This window comes from Leuresthes tenuis, unplaced genomic scaffold (assembly GCF_036924035.1).
Source record: "Leuresthes tenuis unplaced genomic scaffold, fLeuTen1.0.hap1 SCAF_12, whole genome shotgun sequence".
Classification (NCBI taxonomy): domain Eukaryota; kingdom Metazoa; phylum Chordata; class Actinopteri; order Atheriniformes; family Atherinopsidae; genus Leuresthes; species Leuresthes tenuis.
In genome coordinates this window covers 21,525,628-21,542,535 of record NW_027325366.1, presented here as the reverse complement: position 1 = coordinate 21,542,535, position 16,908 = coordinate 21,525,628, and the positions used below count along the sequence as shown (strand labels likewise).

The 16,908-nt window shown below is 40.1% G+C and overlaps 1 protein-coding gene across 1 annotated transcript in view; it reads left to right on the top strand.

Annotated features, from left to right (window-relative positions):
* Window positions 1-16,908, top strand: part of myo3b (myosin IIIB) — a 63,027-nt gene that overhangs the window by 3,404 nt on the left and 42,715 nt on the right. Inside the window, exons 3-10 of the mRNA XM_072397076.1 lie at window positions 2,147-2,330; window positions 3,773-3,907; window positions 4,887-4,991; window positions 5,202-5,301; window positions 5,884-5,960; window positions 6,623-6,768; window positions 13,361-13,426; window positions 15,553-15,708. Of these exons, the coding sequence (XP_072253177.1) occupies window positions 2,147-2,330; window positions 3,773-3,907; window positions 4,887-4,991; window positions 5,202-5,301; window positions 5,884-5,960; window positions 6,623-6,768; window positions 13,361-13,426; window positions 15,553-15,708 (969 nt within the window). The remainder of the gene's footprint in view (window positions 1-2,146; window positions 2,331-3,772; window positions 3,908-4,886; window positions 4,992-5,201; window positions 5,302-5,883; window positions 5,961-6,622; window positions 6,769-13,360; window positions 13,427-15,552; window positions 15,709-16,908) is intronic.

The window sequence follows — 16,908 nt, the reverse complement described above, 5'->3', positions numbered from 1 at the left end:
TCATATCAGCCACCTTTATGAGTGGCTACATCTGCCACCTGAATATTTAATGCAGGTGCAGATCAGGTTTCAGATTACAGGTAAATTATTAATCCTGATAGATTGGCTGAATTAGTCTGGAGCAGTTTGATGCGAGGCACCGACAGACATATTCACAGCAGCAGGTATTTGTCATTTGGAGCTTCTTGATGTGTGTGAGTGTGTTTTTTTTATTTTTATTTAAAAAAAAAAAAGTCAAATCTTGAATGAATGATGAATAGAAACATGCAAGATAGTTATACTCTTGTGCCTAAATGTTTTTATGATTAATAGCCAAAGTAGAGGAGTTTTTGTGTCTTGGTAACCTAAAATTATGTTTGGTTGTAATTTTGCTCTGGCTTTTTTAAAAGGCTTCGCACATATAGTTCAGTAATGTAATTACATTACAGTAATACACATTAGCTACTAAGAAGTATCATACAAGTTGCGGCATCATTTTTTTTAAGCTTTAGGAAAATATTATAGACGGACATCCGCTGCTGCAGGTAACCGGAGGCAAAAAGCTGCTGTGGAGGAATATGAGCCATCTTGTCACAAAAGTTTGTGAGAGCGTGTTGACAACGAGTGACTGTTGATGTGTTCCACACGGGGTTTATGTCACAAAACAGAACAGCAATACTAAATATGAAGTAAAGGTGTTTTTACCCTGTTGTACAATAACGCATGTATGATGCATTATTCACAGCAGGTTCACAATGGGCGATTACCCTTTAGAACTATCGGTGGTGGGTTATTAGTCTGAAGATGGGACTTGTTTAAACTATTTGTGATTTGCTATGTTTTCATTTAAATGTATGATGTAAACATGCACATTTTTAACTGTTGATGCCTGAACGTGCTTCATCTTGAAGGACACACAGAAGGATATCATTCATGTCTCTGTGCTGCACATGTGAGCATCTCAACAGAATATCCTTCTAATAACCATTTGCATGCTGTTGCTCACACTGCATGCAGAGAGATTCATAAATCTGTTGTCCAGGTTGATCATCATTTTTCACATCAATTTGCTGAACACCAAAAAGAATAAAGAATTGAAACCGCTTTCAATCTCTATGGGGTACTCAACCTCTGTGATGCATTAACATGTTTGTGACAAGGGGACCAGCCGTGAGATTGAAAACAAACATCCCTCTCCATCAAGTTTGTCAGGGTAAGTGTCATTTTATAAAAATGGGATGGATGTATTCCAACGTGGCAACATGGATTCCTAATCCATCATGTTGTTTCAGCTGTTAAAGCTCTGCATTATTGGTCTTTTATGTTGTTTTAAGTCAAACAAACCTGCAGCTCTTTCCATCTCTGTTGATCATTATGAGTCTTTATAGCTGATTGTGTAAATGGATTCATAAAGAAACTCTCATGATAATCATTTCATGAAGCTGCTTGTTTGGAAGTGTGGTTACGGTTCACCGCTTCAGGTTAGTTAATCTCTGACCAATCCAATTGATCTTCAGAAGATTGCACTTCTTAGCGGGCACAGCAGTGACTAGGTCCCTGTGGAGACGGCTAATTCAGTGTCTATGTGAAACGCCACTTGTTGCCCGTCCTCTGGAGGAAGCTTTTGCCGTTGCTATTGGTGTTGTTCTATTATGCTCACTAGAGACTCTTTACTTGTAACCTTTCTCAGCTCTGATGAGTCAGAAGAAAATAACATTTGCCATGTAAGTACTGTCATTTCCACCTGCAGGTACCGACTATGCTTTTGCTTTGAATGTTCCTGTTAAACCTGGAGAGTGGCTCCCTGGTGGTCATTACACTTGGCTGAACAGGGACACCTGGGGGAAGATATTTGCTGCTCTCTGTGTTCGCTTTTCGTGCCCGGTGGTTTGTGCACAGTTTCTACATTGTAGCTAGGTGGCAGACAATGTGCTTTTCTGTCTTGCTCTGACACTGTGTAAGTATGTCCCCTGCGTTATGTGGCTGTTCAGTCACTCACAACAAGCTTTCTGTTTGCAGTACCGAGTAATAAGCATTAGAAAAGGACTAACATTTCCTTTGGTTTACATCTACAAACTATACAATCACAACATTTAAAGATGGTCTAAAAAAAATTTTTTTTTTTAAAAACATTGTTTTTTTTTTGGGCATTGTTTTTATTGTTCAGGAGGTCATTTTATGGACTGTATCCCTACAAGTCCAGCATGATTGGCCTGGAGAACCTTGGCGATCCCTCGGGTGACTGGGATATAGTTGAGACCATTGGTAAAGGAACGTATGGCAAAGTCTACAGAGTGACCAACAAAAAGGACGGCAGTCAGGCAGCGGTGAAAGTACTGGATCCGATCAATGTGAGTCAGAAAAAAGCTTGTTTACTTTTCACCCTCTTGCAGAATTCAGAACCCATGTGGCTACTGCATGTTGTTTGTTGTATAAAACATTAGGGTCTGCATCCTGGAAAAAGAGCCATGCAGTGTTACAGCTATCAAATGTTTTTTTTTTTTTTTAAGAGTATAATTTATCAGGACACTCTTTAGCACAATCATTCCCAGCTTACTTGACAGGTAGGTAGAATGAAAAAAAAAAAAACAACTATCCTGTAGTTTAAAGCAAAAAGTACAAAATGTATTCAATTAAAAGACATACACGTTTTTGTTCAAGACCAAAGGATATCAGCAGCTCTTGGAGAGATTGCCAGGAAATGTAACTCCTGATACCTTAAATTTTCATACTCAGCACCACCATCAGGTGAGAAAGTGACTTTGTGGTTTCATTTCAAGCCTTTCTTTCCATCAGCCGCTGCCACTGGTTACGCCATTAGTGTAGAACGGGGGAATCAAATAATTTTGGGTTCTCATCACCTCACCTGAAAATCAAGCGCTTTCCATTCCTCTAGAATTAAAAAGCTATTCCTATTAATTGCTTTATTCCAGCCTGTGCTTTGCTTTTTCATTCTCTATATTCATCCCTCTTTGGGACTCTGCTTAATATGTGAGTTGGCTGGGTGTACCTATATTATGGCTGAAGAAAAGAAGCAAAGACTAAAACCTTTTGTATTTTTCATTTTACCTTGTCTCAGCATTCAGGCCATACAAACAGAGTATGTTGGCAGTTTTTTTTCTCCTCTCTACCTTAATGCAATTGTCCTTGCCCCTGTGATGTATATGAAGATGTCCCCTTTGGATTTTTTTGCTAACGTGTCTGGTGATGTATGTGAAGATGTTGCCCCATAAAGTGTAGCTCCTGTGTCTATGGGTGTATCCTTTCTGTATATTTGTTCATTTGTCTGTGTGATAAGAACACTGTGATTCCAGTATTGGCAGCATTCTGTGGCAGTTAGACTTGGTCTGAGGCAGGCCTGTGATTGTGTCTGAAATAAGCCCCATCCTGGCAGCGGTATCAACCATGATGCTCCCCTGATGGCCACGAAGATGAAGCTGCCTTCTCTCCCATTCCTTTCCCTGATTAGACTGCTGACACTATCACTCAGGCATCCAGGAAGAGAAATTCTGCCTCTCTGACTGTTGATCTTGCCCTGTGAGATTTACTTTGATAGAAAAGCAGCTCAGAAATAGTTCAGCGCACCACCCTGTCCCATCCTCTTGTTATTGGTTTAACCCTATCTTTTTCAGTTTTCCAATTTTAGTTAACATATTCACTATTTTTCTGCTGATACTGAAAATGAACCATCGCCTTATATGTTTAAGTATGCCTGTAATTGAATGTGTCACTATATTGCATCTTTTGCAAGGTTGCATTTAAACATTTGATTGTTTACTCCTGCTTTTTAAAGGATGTGGATGAGGAGATTGAGGCAGAATACAACATTCTGAGGTCCCTGTCCAACCACCCTAATGTGGTGAAGTTTTACGGCATGTTTTACAAGTCAGACAAGTTATCCGGTGGACAGCTCTGGCTGGTACTCGAGGTGAGCTCTTTATAATGTTTCTTATTTGCAGTATTTCAGATGCTGGAGAGCAATTCTAAGTGCTTCAATAGAGGGCACCTGGACTTGATTCTTGAAGGCTTCTTCACAGAAGTTCTCCAGCTGTCCTCTGTTTAAGCACTAAAGATTATAAAGACCTGGATGAGTGGGAGTCTGCATACAGATGCTTAAGCGTACTTGATTTGTTTCACAGTTTGCTTTACAGCAGTGCACAGTTATGTACTTAGTAAGATGGTATGTCTTTCTATTGTTTGCAAACATGAGTGGTAATGATTCTCACTTGTTGATTTTACATATTGGGAAGTACACTAAGTGGGTGTATCATATTGTAAGGTGTGGTATTGCATGTTTGCTGGCCGTACTTTGTACATGTTATGTGTTCCGATGACTGCAGAGACCAGTACTGCAAATGTGTGATGGTTGAATGCAAAAGTAAAAACATGCTGAGGAGAATTCGCTAAGTCTTTGTCGATGTTTTAGCATCAGCTGGAAGCATTTCGTTATTTGCTATTAGGCGCTCACCTCAGTTTGTTCAAAGTGACGGCAAATAAAACTCATTTACATAAAAAAAATCACTGTTTTAAGAGGAGAGATGATGGATTGGAGCTTACCAGTGTGGAAGTGAATTGAGGGGGAAAAGAAGACAGCTGGTAAATGTGTGCAGTAGAAAACAATATAGGTTTCAAAATGAGGAATGGAAGGTCTAAACATGTTATTAGGCCTCACTCATGTGAATGCTTTATTCTTTAATGATTCAAATCTATATGCACAAGTAGTATTGAAATCCTCCTCTTTTTGTCATGGCAACCCTCTTCCAGGAATGTCGATGCTATCATGCTGAAATAGGATGCTGTGTTTCTTTCTCTAACTCGTACGTGTGGGCTAGTCCTCCTCTTATGAATCACAATCTAGCATGGTGAGTGATGGACGAGTCACCGGTGTTTCTCTGTCCCCCTCCCAGCTGTGCAACGGCGGCTCTGTCACAGAACTCGTCAAAAGCCTGATCATGCGCGGCCAGCGTTTGCAGGAGCCCGTCATCTCATACATCTTATACAGTGCTCTGTTGGTAAGTCGGCCCTCTGTAAAGCAGCAAATGTTAGGTAGACAGTGGGATGAAAACAGTTATGAAGGTCTCCTCTGAACAGCTGCGGGAGCTCTTCTCTGTAGTTAGTATTGCTCACTTTTTGATGTATCTTACTCTAATATATACAGATGACTAATACTATGAACATGATTCATGTGCAGCACCTTGTGTTTTTTATCCTCTAATTTAAAGGGTCTCCAGCATTTGCACAATAACCGGATTATCCATCGTGATGTCAAAGGCAACAACATCCTCCTCACAACTGATGGGGGAGTTAAAATGGTTGATTTTGGTAATTACCCTTCAAAGAGAAATTTTTTGACAAACCGGTTTCTCTCAGATGTTCGTTGTTTGGTAAATTAGTTATTTTTGCCATGTGTCTCACAGCCCTGATGCACTGATTGGGACGGCGAACATAAGCACAGGATAAATCATTTGATGTGTTCCATACTTTTTAGTCCCCTGCTCACCATAACATCTTTTTATTTCATGGACCGTAGCCTTAACCCAAGGCTATTATTGCTCATTTAAATTGCATTATTTGATCCTTTGCATATTAAAAGAAAGCTGCCATTGCAAATGACTTTGAGTCGCCCTCAGGCATGTTTATGTCCTCTGTGTCATGGAGATGAAGTGGACTCATGCTGATAAAAATCTGTCCTACATAATTTGAAATGATTATAGCCCATTATTGTTACTGCTTGGCAGGTTGCCACACTAAATTTTGTGCCAGCATTTATTGATTAATTCCAACATTTAGCATCTGCTATAAACCTGACTTTTTCTTGTAGGAAATTTACACATATTACAATTAGAAATGAATTACTGTGATGGGTAACTGAATTTTTATTTTTATTTTCATTTCAAAATGTAGGCGTTTCAGCTCAGCTAACAAGCGCACGACTGCGGAGGAACACGTCAGTTGGGACGCCGTTTTGGATGGCTCCTGAGGTCAGAGTTGACACACATATGTTCATCTCTAAGAGAGCAGCACTAAAACATGCACACGTGTTGTAGTGACTGATGGGCTCTTTTAAATGAGCGAGGTCTTTATTCGTCATAGAGAGAGAGGGGGAAAAGAGCAACTCAGTTATTTCAGTGTGACTCTCTCCTCTCTGTCATTGTGTATTCCCCTCCTATTCTCCTCCCCGAGGGCAGCTCTTGAGGTTGCCTCAAGGTTAATAGCTGGGAGTCCGAGGCCCAGCGGCTTACTGTTTTGGCAAAAATGATGTGCTGTAATTGGGCTGGTCAGGAGGGACCTCAGGGGCAATTAGAATAAACTCAGCTGTAAAATGTAATGTCAGTTATAATTATTGACTGCAGAAAAGAGGAGTTCAGTCCAACAGCTACTGAACTACCCCAGCTTTGACATGCTTTAAATAAACTCTTCTGGATTTTTAGCAAACTGAGTGGGACGAAGAATGAACAAAAAGCTTCACGATGCTTTGCAGGAGGATTCAATTAAAGTGTTTTATGACAAGAATTTGACACAATTGTGCTACTCTGCTGCTAAAATGTATTAAATCTTACCTCACTATTTAATTTACTCGCATGCTTTGGAAAGAATGAATTTTAGTTTGAACAAGCTGGTCCCTCTTGCGTTTCGTTGCCAGGTCATAGCCTGTGAGCAGCAGTATGACTACTCTTACGATGCCCGCTGTGATGTGTGGTCTCTTGGCATCACCGCCATCGAGCTGGCAGACGGAGATCCCCCCCTGGCTGAGATGCATCCAGTTAAAGCTCTCTTCAAGATCCCGCGGTGAGTCCAGTAGAGGGCGCTCCTATCACACAGCTGGAGGCAGCTCACACAAAGGCTCAAATATCACCTTCCCCCTCTGTCAGGAGGACAATGAGAAGACATTAGGGTTGATAAAAGGAGAAAAAGCTGGCTTTGTTTTCCAATATGACTTAAGATTTAGTCATAAATTGGTTTGATCTATTCTTCTTGTTGTCATGGCATTTTCATTATTCCTGTCTGAATTATGTTGAAATTTTCCTCATTTAAAAAAAAAAAATAGACAGAAATATTATGCCTTAAAATTTTTAGCCTGTATAAAGGTTCACTGTTGGAAACGGTGTGTATCTCATGATCATGGTGACTAGACACGGTTGACCTTCTGTTATCAGCACAATCGTGCAATTATCTCTGTTAGCTAGAGATATGCCCTTCTGATTGCAATTTGAATTAGTGATTAGCTCCATTCACATTGAGAGAGATGAGGCTGTCACCTCCTCCCCGTCACAATATTATCTCCTTCCTGCCAAGACAGAAGAGCATGCCGTGTGTGGCAGGAATTACGCAAGCTAATGTAGCATTTCATCAGCACCAAATTTCAACCAGAATGTAGAACGAAGGGCTGGGTGATGGCAGGATTTATTGGTAGGATTTTCTCGGGCTTTCACATATCTATGTTTCCTAGGGATTATTCAAAAAGGTATCTGGCAGTAGAAGTGGTTTCTGTGAAGCTGCAGCCTTGTTTACTTATCAAACATCATGTATAGTAAGATGGGCCATGTGCATTTTCCTCATCATCAAATTCTTCTTGACTCTTTGACTTGTTGATAACTCAGATGCTGATAGAATATGAAGTATATCTTTAACCCGAACCACCTCTCTCTCTGTTTCAATCCAAATATATCCTTTTGCTTTGAACTGGGACCTAAAAGGTTTTTTTTGGCCGTGATATAAATCACAGTGAATGTGTAGAGCCATAAAACGATTCTGTTAACATGTCATTTATCTCTAATGTATTTCCCCCATCCCAACACCACACCTAACAAAATCAGGAGGAAACGCTCGCATGACTCCCGAATGAATTACTTTCTAAATAAGGAAATGTGTTTCACCTTTGGGACTTTGGTGGCAGTTCAAGTGATTCATGATGAAACCTGAGATATTCATCCTCGCAGGTTTTGATGATTGCAGAGTTTTAGATTTATTTTTTTCCCACTTTAATACATCACACACCATTGCCAGAGGAGCTTTTCCTGAGGTATGTCCTTGGGTGGTACATGCTTTATGAAACCCGTGTTTGCACTAAAACATGCAATGAGCATTTTCATCATTCTGATATTTTACAGTTGCACACAGTAATGTGTTTCCAGGCTAAAGGTTTCACTGTCATGTTGTAAATCTTGTCTGTATCATGAGCTATATCAGTCTTCTTCTCTGAAACACATCAAGATAGTAGAATAGAAGACAAATAAAGCAAGCTGTCCACCATGTCATAGTTTTTCTTGTATTTGCTGCTGGACGGTCTCTCTTGTCAAAGTGAGGATATAATAGCTTCTTTGGAAAGGGCCAAATAAACAGGGAGCACTATCACCACTCTGCCTCCTGAGGCTGGCAGCAAATGACTATTATGTCACTGTTTTAGTTGTGTCGCGGGTAATCTGCACAGGTGGAAACCATACTCATCCCAGCAGGCCATAAACGATAAGAGAAGCTCTGATGCCTGTCAGAGGGGACGCTGATGAGCTCGATGAATTAGGGTCACCTTGGTGCGTGGTCTGTTTGTGCTTCAGAAATATCACCTGCTTAATGAGTTGTGGCATACTGTCGTTTCATGCTTATGTTGACATATCAGGGAGATCGCAGCTGTTTTTATTTTTAAGTTTAATCTGGGTATTTTTTGTAATGTATTATTTTTTGCACCTTCTCTTTGGCATAATTAAAAGTAATTGAGTGTCTTGCAGTGTGCATGACAGATATGTGATGCTCATGGTGATCATGAATGAAGGTAATGGAGCATGTCAGAGGGCAAAGTTGTAAAATCATCAACTGTAAAATTAATTACAGATACTCAAGACAAAGATGTTCTCTGAAATTTTTATATGCAGAGAGGTTAACTGCTTGAGCCAGTGTTCTGTATGCCATGCAGCCTCACAGTGTCCATGTAAAGCCAAACCAGAGTGTGTAAAATGTGTTGTAAAGGTTAGAGACAGCTGGCAAAGACGGCCAAGGTTGAGTTTATTCGTCCAGATCCCTGTCGACACTGTCCACGTATAAAACGATGCGTGTATCTGTCAGAGCATAGACCAGAACAAGCAAGATAGAAGGTGGAGTAAATGATGGCTTGTCAGAGGCAACAAGGGCTAATGAAACCATGAGGCTTAAGGAGAGGGATCCAGACTAGTCTGCAGCTGAGGGACTGCTCACATGGAAAAACCTGAGTTATAGCCTGAGGTGCAGAACAGCAAAAGGTGAGGGGGATGTAATGTAACAGGGTACAGGTTACTAGGTACACTGTTAGCAATATAAAAAGTAATGTCAATAGTTGGATTAAATCATCAAAATCCAGTTACAATCTTTTTTTTTAAAACTTTTTTTGCATTTTATCACTTTACATTAAACGGTGATGGTAAAACTCTTCTCTGTCTTCATACTAAAAGTTTTGTCCTGGCCAACAACATGGCTGCCAGCCTTGGTGCGGTCAGCTTTTAGACAACTCAGGATGTGTGTTACACATACTGTGCAATGTGCATTGATTTGTCTGGTGGACAAAGGACAGTGCATACTCGAGTAAGAGCACGAATCGAAGCAGCCCTCATAATGTGAGCATATACTGTAAAATTAATGGAGCTTAGCTACATTAAAAGACAGCTCGGGTAAGCCGTCTACCACTAGCAGGGTTGCACCTTAAACTCGCTGCTTTGCTGGCTCGTGTCGTCTTGAAATATCCCAAAAGGAGGCATTACTCTGTGGCAAAGAGAGCAGCAGAAGGAATTTTATATTCAACAAATTCTATTGTTGGTTAAAATAATGTAATTTGAAACCACCAACATTTCAACTGGTAAATTCACTTAACACACTTCTGTTTGTTTTTGTTTTTTACTCAAAATCAAATATTTCAAGAGTTTGATTTTTAGAAATTAGGTTTCGCTTGTAAGTAGAATGATTATATTCACAAGAATAATTACAGATTAGCTTGACATTTTTCAGATCCCCCGTTGAGGAGTATTCAAAAGTCTTTCTTTAGTCTTCAGTTTAGAGCTGAAGTCACTGGCTATATTGACAACAAAACCTTATTTCTTAAACTGTTCTCAAAAAAAACGTTAAGCACAGTGTCAGAAATAATTACCATCCATTTCAACACATCTTGGGATGTAATAAAACATGATATTTATGAGCTTTCAGTGAAACCTCTGCTCGACATGGGAATTTCTCAACTAACAGCTCGCATCCTGTGCATATAGGAGGCAGGAAGTACCGTAGCTTGATAAGATAAAGAATGAGCCCCATAATAGCATCCAGTTTAGATGTAAAAGTCTGTAGTCAGTCAAGTCTGTAATTTGTAATTATCTATGTTATTTTGACAACTTGTAGTCCAGACTTGTGTCTTGTTCTCTTGTGGGAAAAGGGTGACATTATAGGGCCACGATTAACAGAGGGAGGACAAGCAGTGACTGATGCGGCCAAGTCACAAAGGCGATCTTAGTGTTTGTGTCATTGTTTCCAAAAGAAGTTTTCAAACTAAACTGGGGTATCTGATTTAGGGGCTTTAAAATGCTGCAGTATGCTAGGCATGAGCTTTGTAAAAGTTCAGAATTTTAAAACATTGAACGTATCCCTGTGGATACACACTTCAACAAATGAAGCATTAGATATTGTCATCCCTAAATCTATGTCTCTGACTGGACTTTATATCCCTCAGTCATCAAAGAAAAGGAAACATTTTACATCTAGACAATCACCATAGAAATCCTGTCAGATTTTCCATAATAATAAGGATGTCAGATTTATACATACCAGATATAATGTTGATACGGATACTGTGCTCCATTAGATGTCATCAGATCAATCATTTCATTGTTACTGTAGAAATGAGTCAGATCTAATGTATGAAGAAAGTTGTTGGGATTAAATAAAGTAACCACACACTTTAATCTCCCAGGCTTCCTGTCATCAGACACTGATTCCGTCTGACATTGACTGGTTGGATGACTTTCCAATCATGAGTTAAAGACTGTAATATCTCCACCTTTGATGCAGTTATCTTACAGCTCTCTGTGGTGTCCTGGACTGCAGCACTGGCGACGTAGCCGCCTAGGACATGATAAATGTTGCAGTAGTGTTCGGTTGTTCATGCATGTATGCTGAAAGAAGTGAAGGTGCTGTGGCTGCGGTGATGGATGAGCTGAAATTTCAAGTGTGTGGTCCGTTCGCTGAACAAGTCTTTATTTTGCACGCTTGTGCTCAGTGTCTGGAAAGCTTATATAAAGGCCACTGGGTTTTCTTTTTTCAGAAACCAGTGTCAGCTACTGTGGTGTTCTACTTATCGTCTCATTTATAAATGAAGGAGTCTCTCTTCATGTCTGTATCTTTGTCAGTTTTTCACTTTTCTCAACCACCATTTATCTGATCTTTCAGGTCACAAATTGAAATCCCACCGCGGGTTTATTTTCACTTTGACTCGTCGCCTCGCGGAAAAGTAACAGACCTCTGTGGCCTCATAATGCCACATAATACGTTTCTTGTGCATGCCAAAGGACTGAAGAGTTACAAAGCCCACGGTCCACATGAAAGGAACTTGTTGTCACAGAAGACAAAGCCTCAAAGACCTTCTTTTGTTGTCCAAGCTTTTCTTAATTTACTTAATGACACTGCTGTATAGCATACCTAAACAGTGTCGATATAACGAACCTCAAACAAAGAAAGAACAACTTCCAAGAATTCTGACACTTGTGACCAATCAGCTGACTATTTAGAGCAGCCTGGGCCTTAAGTCAAGTTTGCATGACAAGATATTCAGTGCCATCAGAAAATACATGTATGGGTATGACAGAAACCCTTATGGTCTTTGGTCTGGTCGTTTACAAAAAATCTAAATAAAAAGAATATATCTAAACCTCTTTTTGTACAAAGACAGGAGAACACGTTCATCAAAACATTTTAATTCCACAAAATAACTCCTTGATCATTGAATGCTTCAGAATTTGAAGGAAGTCAATGATAATGATAAACTTTACTGTCAATATTTCTGGATTGCAGGTTTGCTGAATACCAGCCTTCTTTGTCACAAGCAGAAATTTGTCTGACAAAGTGAATATTTCTGTAATTGCAATGAGTGTAAAAATGTTATGCTACGTTTAAAGGTTTTAAGGGCTTCTTAAGTGAGCACTGACGACTCTAAATGAAGTACAACTGGATTTTAAGAACTGCTTGGGAACTCAAGGCGTCAAAAATGTAGAAATTTTAAATTAAGCGTATAAAGGATGTTGCACAGGATGATTTTTGTCTTCTTATGGTTCAGTTACAGCTTTCATGAACTGTTGACACCTCTCAGATTTTGCCTCAATCCACACTGAGGAGTGCCTGACAGTGCGAGCGCTGCATGGACCTGAATTTGAATAAGCCATTTGTGTTTACAATATGAGCCAGCACTCACACAAATACTTAAAGAAAAAAATGAAAAAAATAAATAAGTGACGGCCTGAATTTGCTAAGTACAATGAGCGCACTTGACAGTGTTATCAGCACTGCACTGCTATATTGACTCCGTAATGTATAAGCAGTATGGTACAACATCAAGGCGAGAACGTGTCTTCAGGCTCTTATTAGAGGTTGCATTGAAACAGTCACTTACTGGCTTTGATCTGCACTTTGGAAAGGATTGCCTGTCTGAATTATAATCATAGACTCTGCAAACTTACTGCTGTAGAAAATGGCAGATCTCTTACCCTAACATCCCCCTCTTGTATCTCTTGTAGCTGTTTAATTTTTAACTGCTTCTTGTTTGTTTGTCATGAACTGAATAAAACTTTGTTCTCATCCAAGTATACCCCCCCTTATTTTCTTGAATTTTCATATTCTACTTCCCTGACAGTTTTGTGAACTAATTAAAGCGGTTAATAAATGATCGATCTGGTGTGCCACCATTTGTCTGACAGTGACAAAAGGCCCAGCCTCCAGCTGTCAGACTGACAGCTCCTTGTAAAGATGACTGTACCCAGCCTTGGTTCCTCATACAGCCCTGCCTCCTGTCATCATGCGCTCTTGAAAAGTGTTAGCCTCATTACAGATGGCCTCCGTAAATGCTGCTGACAGAGGTATAACTAGCTCCCATAACTTTTGGCTCCCAATGGCAGATGCTTGCTGCCAGACAGTCGAGGAGCAGTTATCATTTGTCACTTTTTCTGTAGCTGCCACAGACCTGGACCCCGACCAGCCTGTCCTCAGAGCAGAAACTCTGACAGGAGTCTGATGGTTGCACTTTGCTTGCCAGCTATCATTTGTCAAATAACCTAGGAGACATGCTCACAGTCTTTCCACCTTACAGCAATTATCCTGTAATCTAAATGCTTTCATTGTGGTCTCTGTGTCTCATGTCTTTGTTGTGGTTTTGTTTCAGAAATCCTTCACCCACATTGCGAAGTCCAGAGCAATGGTGTAGAAGCTTCAGCCATTTTATCAGCCAGTAAGTGTCCTCAAACTTCAACCTGTCAGCCTTTACCCTCTTTGACTCTGAAGGTTTTCTTGGAAAGCTGATGTGTGTGAAGGCACACTGGAGATGGAAATACCTGAGCTGAAAACACACTGCTGTCAGAGCTCTATGGCTCGTCATATTATGTATATCAAATCTCTTTTCTATCACCAATAAGTGTTGAGCATTACTCTGTGTGATAATGTAGAATTAATATGCTTTTTTAAAAGCAGTGCTGAGTCTCAGAGTGCTTACAAGCTTTTAGCTGCTGTTGAACTGCTGCCTATCAGTGATGGTTGTACACAAACATATGAACAGAAAATAATACTGGATGGCTTAATCAAAAGGTCAGGTATTTTGGTATAAATACTTGACCTGAAACAGTAAAGGCTTTGCTGTTGGGTATATTTGCGGATATTTAAGATAGCACATATATGTTTTCAGTTTGCAACATTAGGAATTTATAGAAGTTCAAAAATCTAGCTGAAAAATATTTATAGAGAATCTGAAATAAAAACAGAAAATGCTGTTTTTAATGTTATGTTTATGTATATTAAAGCTGTTTCGACAAGACTCCACTGAACATCAGTGACACTCCTCAGCAGGCAGGAATGCACATATAAACATAGCTGGAACTGACATTTTATTACCAGCTTCTATCAACCCTCTTGTCTTTCTCTTCATTGACTTTCATTTGTGTAAATCTGCCATACAGGAACAGACTAATTCACCTGAGTTATCAGTTCTATCTGAGGCCCAGGTAACTTATCATTAGCTCCACTGTGCAAAGCTAATAATGTCAGGGGAGGTTTGTAATGGCTGTTTGGAATATACAACCTTAATAACGTGTGTGAGCCTGAGCCGCAATGAGAAAATAAAATTCAATTTATGTGGAGAAGGAGCAATGGAAAAAACACAACATACCATCTTCTGTTAGGGACTGTTGGCTTTTTTTTGTTGTTGTTGTTGAGTATTTTAAGTCTTGATTGGTCTGTGCAGTGAAGGCAGATTTCCCCTTTAAAGCAAAATGTTGGATTGATATTTTTTCGCTTTTTTATACCTTCTACAGCACAGATGTAGCGTTTTCTTTATTGGACACTTTTTGGATTACAGTTTTGTAATCTGGGTTAATGGATTGTGTGATATCATATCAGCATAAATCTCCTCAAACAAAGCCCACCAGAGTTCAATGTGGGGAGGCTGGACAATGTTATCAAGCTTTGCAGGCTGTTTGTGAAGCCTTTTCAGTTCTGTCAGGCTTGTGTGTGTGTGTGTGTGTGTGTGTGTGTGTAGGGGGAACTGGGGTAGAAGAGGGGGGGGGACAATAAATCCATCACTGGTGTCTGCACTTGGGCAGCCAAAGAGCTGACTTCAGTGACAAAGTGGCCCACTGTTTGGCATCCCGGCAGCACAGCCCTGCTAATAGCAGCAACCTCTGCTTAATGTCCTGACGCTAATGAATTCATGGAATTAACTTTCAGACTGATAAAAGAAACAGAATTTCAGTGCAGATTAGGTGGTAGGAACTAGATTGTTTTTCTCCTATCTTACCTCTGCCTGCAGGTGTTGGCGTTGTAATGCTAACACACACATTGAGATGCTGTAAGCCTTTAGCTGAACACGTAAATGAACAGTTCAAGCGTGCATTCTTGACAGATGCACCACTGAAGTCGGAGAGCAATTTCAAGTCTTCTGTCTCACAGTGTGTAAAAGAAAGCCAAAAATGTGGCATTTCGGTTTTTCAGTGTGTGAGGTCGAGTCATTTTTAGGTGAGAATTTAGATCAGCAGCTAAATGACTGAAGTATTATCATGGACTGATACTCTGGCTCCAAACACTGCACATCACAGATAGGACTTACTGCTGTGCCATAGCAGCGCTCGGAGCCATGGTGATAGTGACGATGAGGTGCTCAGACAGAGATAGTGACCCAGACTTTAAAACACTTGCAAGGGGCTCTCTATTATACGTGTGACTCAGAGCTGATCCATCCTAGATCCAGCCAGCTACAATGTTCAGGTGATTATTCTAATCTGGAGATTTGTAATTGATCATCTGTCTTTGATTTTTTTTCTTTTGTTTACTGAAAGTAAGGTAAATATGATGTTTTCTGCTTGTAAGGTGTCTGATAAAGGATTTTGAAGCACGTCCATCTGTGACCCACCTACTGGAGCATCCGTTCATCAAGCAGGCCCACGGCAAAGATGTGGCACTCCGTCAGCAGTTAGCAGCTCTGATTCAAGAGGAGCAGGAAGTGGGCTGCAAAACCAAAACCAAGTAAGTTTATCGAAACGTATTTTTGGCAGAAGAAACAACGTACCGTGGTGATAAAACTGTATTGCTCTTTATGGATGCTGAAGTCTCCGTGTCAGGTGGCAGTGATTGATTGAGTGTGAGTTTTCTTTTGGTTGTCCAGTAGGGGGCAGCGTCTCATCTTCTTCGGCTCAGATATGAGACACAGTAATGGACATTACAGTATGTGATTAAAGAGAAACCGGAGGACTGTGACTAATTCTTCAGGAGTGATTGTGCTGACTAACCTTAGATTAATAAGTCCCATTCAGTCCATCTTATTTTTCTGTCTTCCTAATTAAATCAGTGATTAAATAAATAAATGTGTAGATTTACTCCTGAAATTAGGTGACATAGGAACAATAGTTTTCTATATTTTGTATTTAAAGAAAGTTCCATAAGTAATTTTTCCTACATTTTATACAAGCAATTGTTAGACAAGATACAGAGAGCAGTAGAAGAGATTTAGTGAGCTTGAATCTGTCATGTGAATATTTCACCCAGACGCTGTCATGGCAGCACATGACAGAGCAAAAGGTCTCCTGTTTACTGGAGAAATACTGACTTTGGCATTGCTTAATCTTCATTATAAAGGAGTTTGCTGAAGCTGCCCTTGACTGAGAGTCTTGATGTCTTGCCAGTTGTGTTTACTCCCGAGAGCGTGCAGAGTCGGTGCCTGAGCCTGATCCCGAATTCCTGTCCACAGTGAAAGTGGATAATGGGATTAGGAGCTTGTAGGGCGAGAACTGGGCTCGCCTGGTTTAGTCTCTCATGCCACAGATCAGCAAACAATGACTGCAGATAAGAATAAGAAAGACATAGAGAACTTAAAAGTAGCTGCCGTAGGTGAAATAGTGTGATTTACTTCAAAGCAGGAGAGAGTTAGACGCTAGAGGTCTCAAGTCCTCCTCCAAAGGGACATGAGGACGAGGAATCACTTCATAGGGACCACATACCAAGCATATTCCTCTGCTATAATTCCTCTATATTCCGAATACAAAATTGATACGGAGGCAGAGGTGGAAACAATTGTTAACCTCAAGCTTGAATATTTTTACTCTTATGATCGATAATTTATATTGATAGAATATAGATACATCTGGTGAATAGGAAATCACCGGGTTTATTGTTTTAAAGATTGAAAAGCAAGTATTCAGAGCTAGCAACTCTCAGGGGTAACAGTTC